General features: G+C 40.4%; 1 protein-coding gene across 1 annotated transcript in view; it reads left to right on the top strand.

The window, feature by feature from the left end:
* Nucleotides 1-1,042, top strand: part of CCDC6 (coiled-coil domain containing 6) — a 169,134-nt gene that overhangs the window by 142,931 nt on the left and 25,161 nt on the right. Inside the window, exon 7 of the mRNA XM_007958930.2 lies at nucleotides 750-850. Within this exon, the coding sequence (XP_007957121.1) occupies nucleotides 750-850 (101 nt within the window). The remainder of the gene's footprint in view (nucleotides 1-749; nucleotides 851-1,042) is intronic.

Here is a 1,042-nt window from a genome sequence, read left to right as displayed (position 1 = left end):
AAATGATCAAGGATTGATGGTATTGCAGGAAGAAGTCCAAGCTGTACTGAAGGAATTGGCAAAGTACAAGGCTCTGGGAATTGATGGAATACTATTGATGTGTTTCAACAAATGGTTGCAATGCTAGAAGCTCTCACTTGTTTATGCCAAGCAATTTGAAAGACAGCTACCTGGCCAACCAACTGGAAAAGATCTGTATTTGTGTCCATTCCAAAGAAAGATGATCCAACAGAATGCAGATATTATTGAACAGTATCATTAATATCACATGAAAGTAAAATTTGCTGAAAATGATTCAGAAATGGTTGCAGCAGTACCTTGAAGGGGGAACTGCTCGATATTCAAGCTGAATTCAGAAGAGGATGTGGAATGCGGGAAATCAGTGGCAACATCAGATGGATATTGTCTCGATATAGAGTACCAGAAAGATGTTTACCTGTGTTTTATTGTGATGGAGAAAATGGCCAGTCCTCTGTGTTGTATAGCTTAGCTCTGTCAACAGGACTCCATCCTGAGCTGAAAAAATCCTTTGATTCCTTAACCTATGCCCCTGTGGAGTGAGACTTGCCAAACAGTAGAGCAGCATTAGCTCTGGAATCCATGTTTATAATGTTTCCTAGCTACAGCACCACTCTCTAAACATTCAGGATTTTGACCTCATGGTGTGAACCCCAAACATTTTCTCAAAGGCGCTCTCTTAACTATTTCAATGCAGGCAGTTCTGATCATGTCCTCCTGTCTCCTCGTAGGTATTTTAATGAGATGTCAGCTCAAGGACTAAGACCTCGCACTGTGTCCAGCCCAATCCCTTACACACCTTCTCCGAGTTCCAGCAGGCCCATCTCACCTGGTGAGTATATGCTCTCAGTCACCTCTGTGACTGGGTTTCTGGTAAATTTAATAGGCAAACCTGAACATAATCCCTCCTATCACAAAAAAAATCTTCTAAACAGAGATAAGTGTCACACATTTTTCAGAAACACCTAAAAACAAATTATTACCAAGATTAGCAGATGTCTCTCTTCTTCTTTTTTTTTTTTTT

The sequence above is a fragment of the Orycteropus afer genome, unplaced genomic scaffold, assembly GCF_000298275.1.
Source record: "Orycteropus afer afer isolate SDZICR_OR568_19922 unplaced genomic scaffold, OryAfe1.0 scaffold00016, whole genome shotgun sequence".
Taxonomy (NCBI): domain Eukaryota; kingdom Metazoa; phylum Chordata; class Mammalia; order Tubulidentata; family Orycteropodidae; genus Orycteropus; species Orycteropus afer.
The sequence above is the reverse complement of the archived record's forward strand: the minus strand, read 5'-3'. Positions and strand labels throughout refer to the sequence as shown.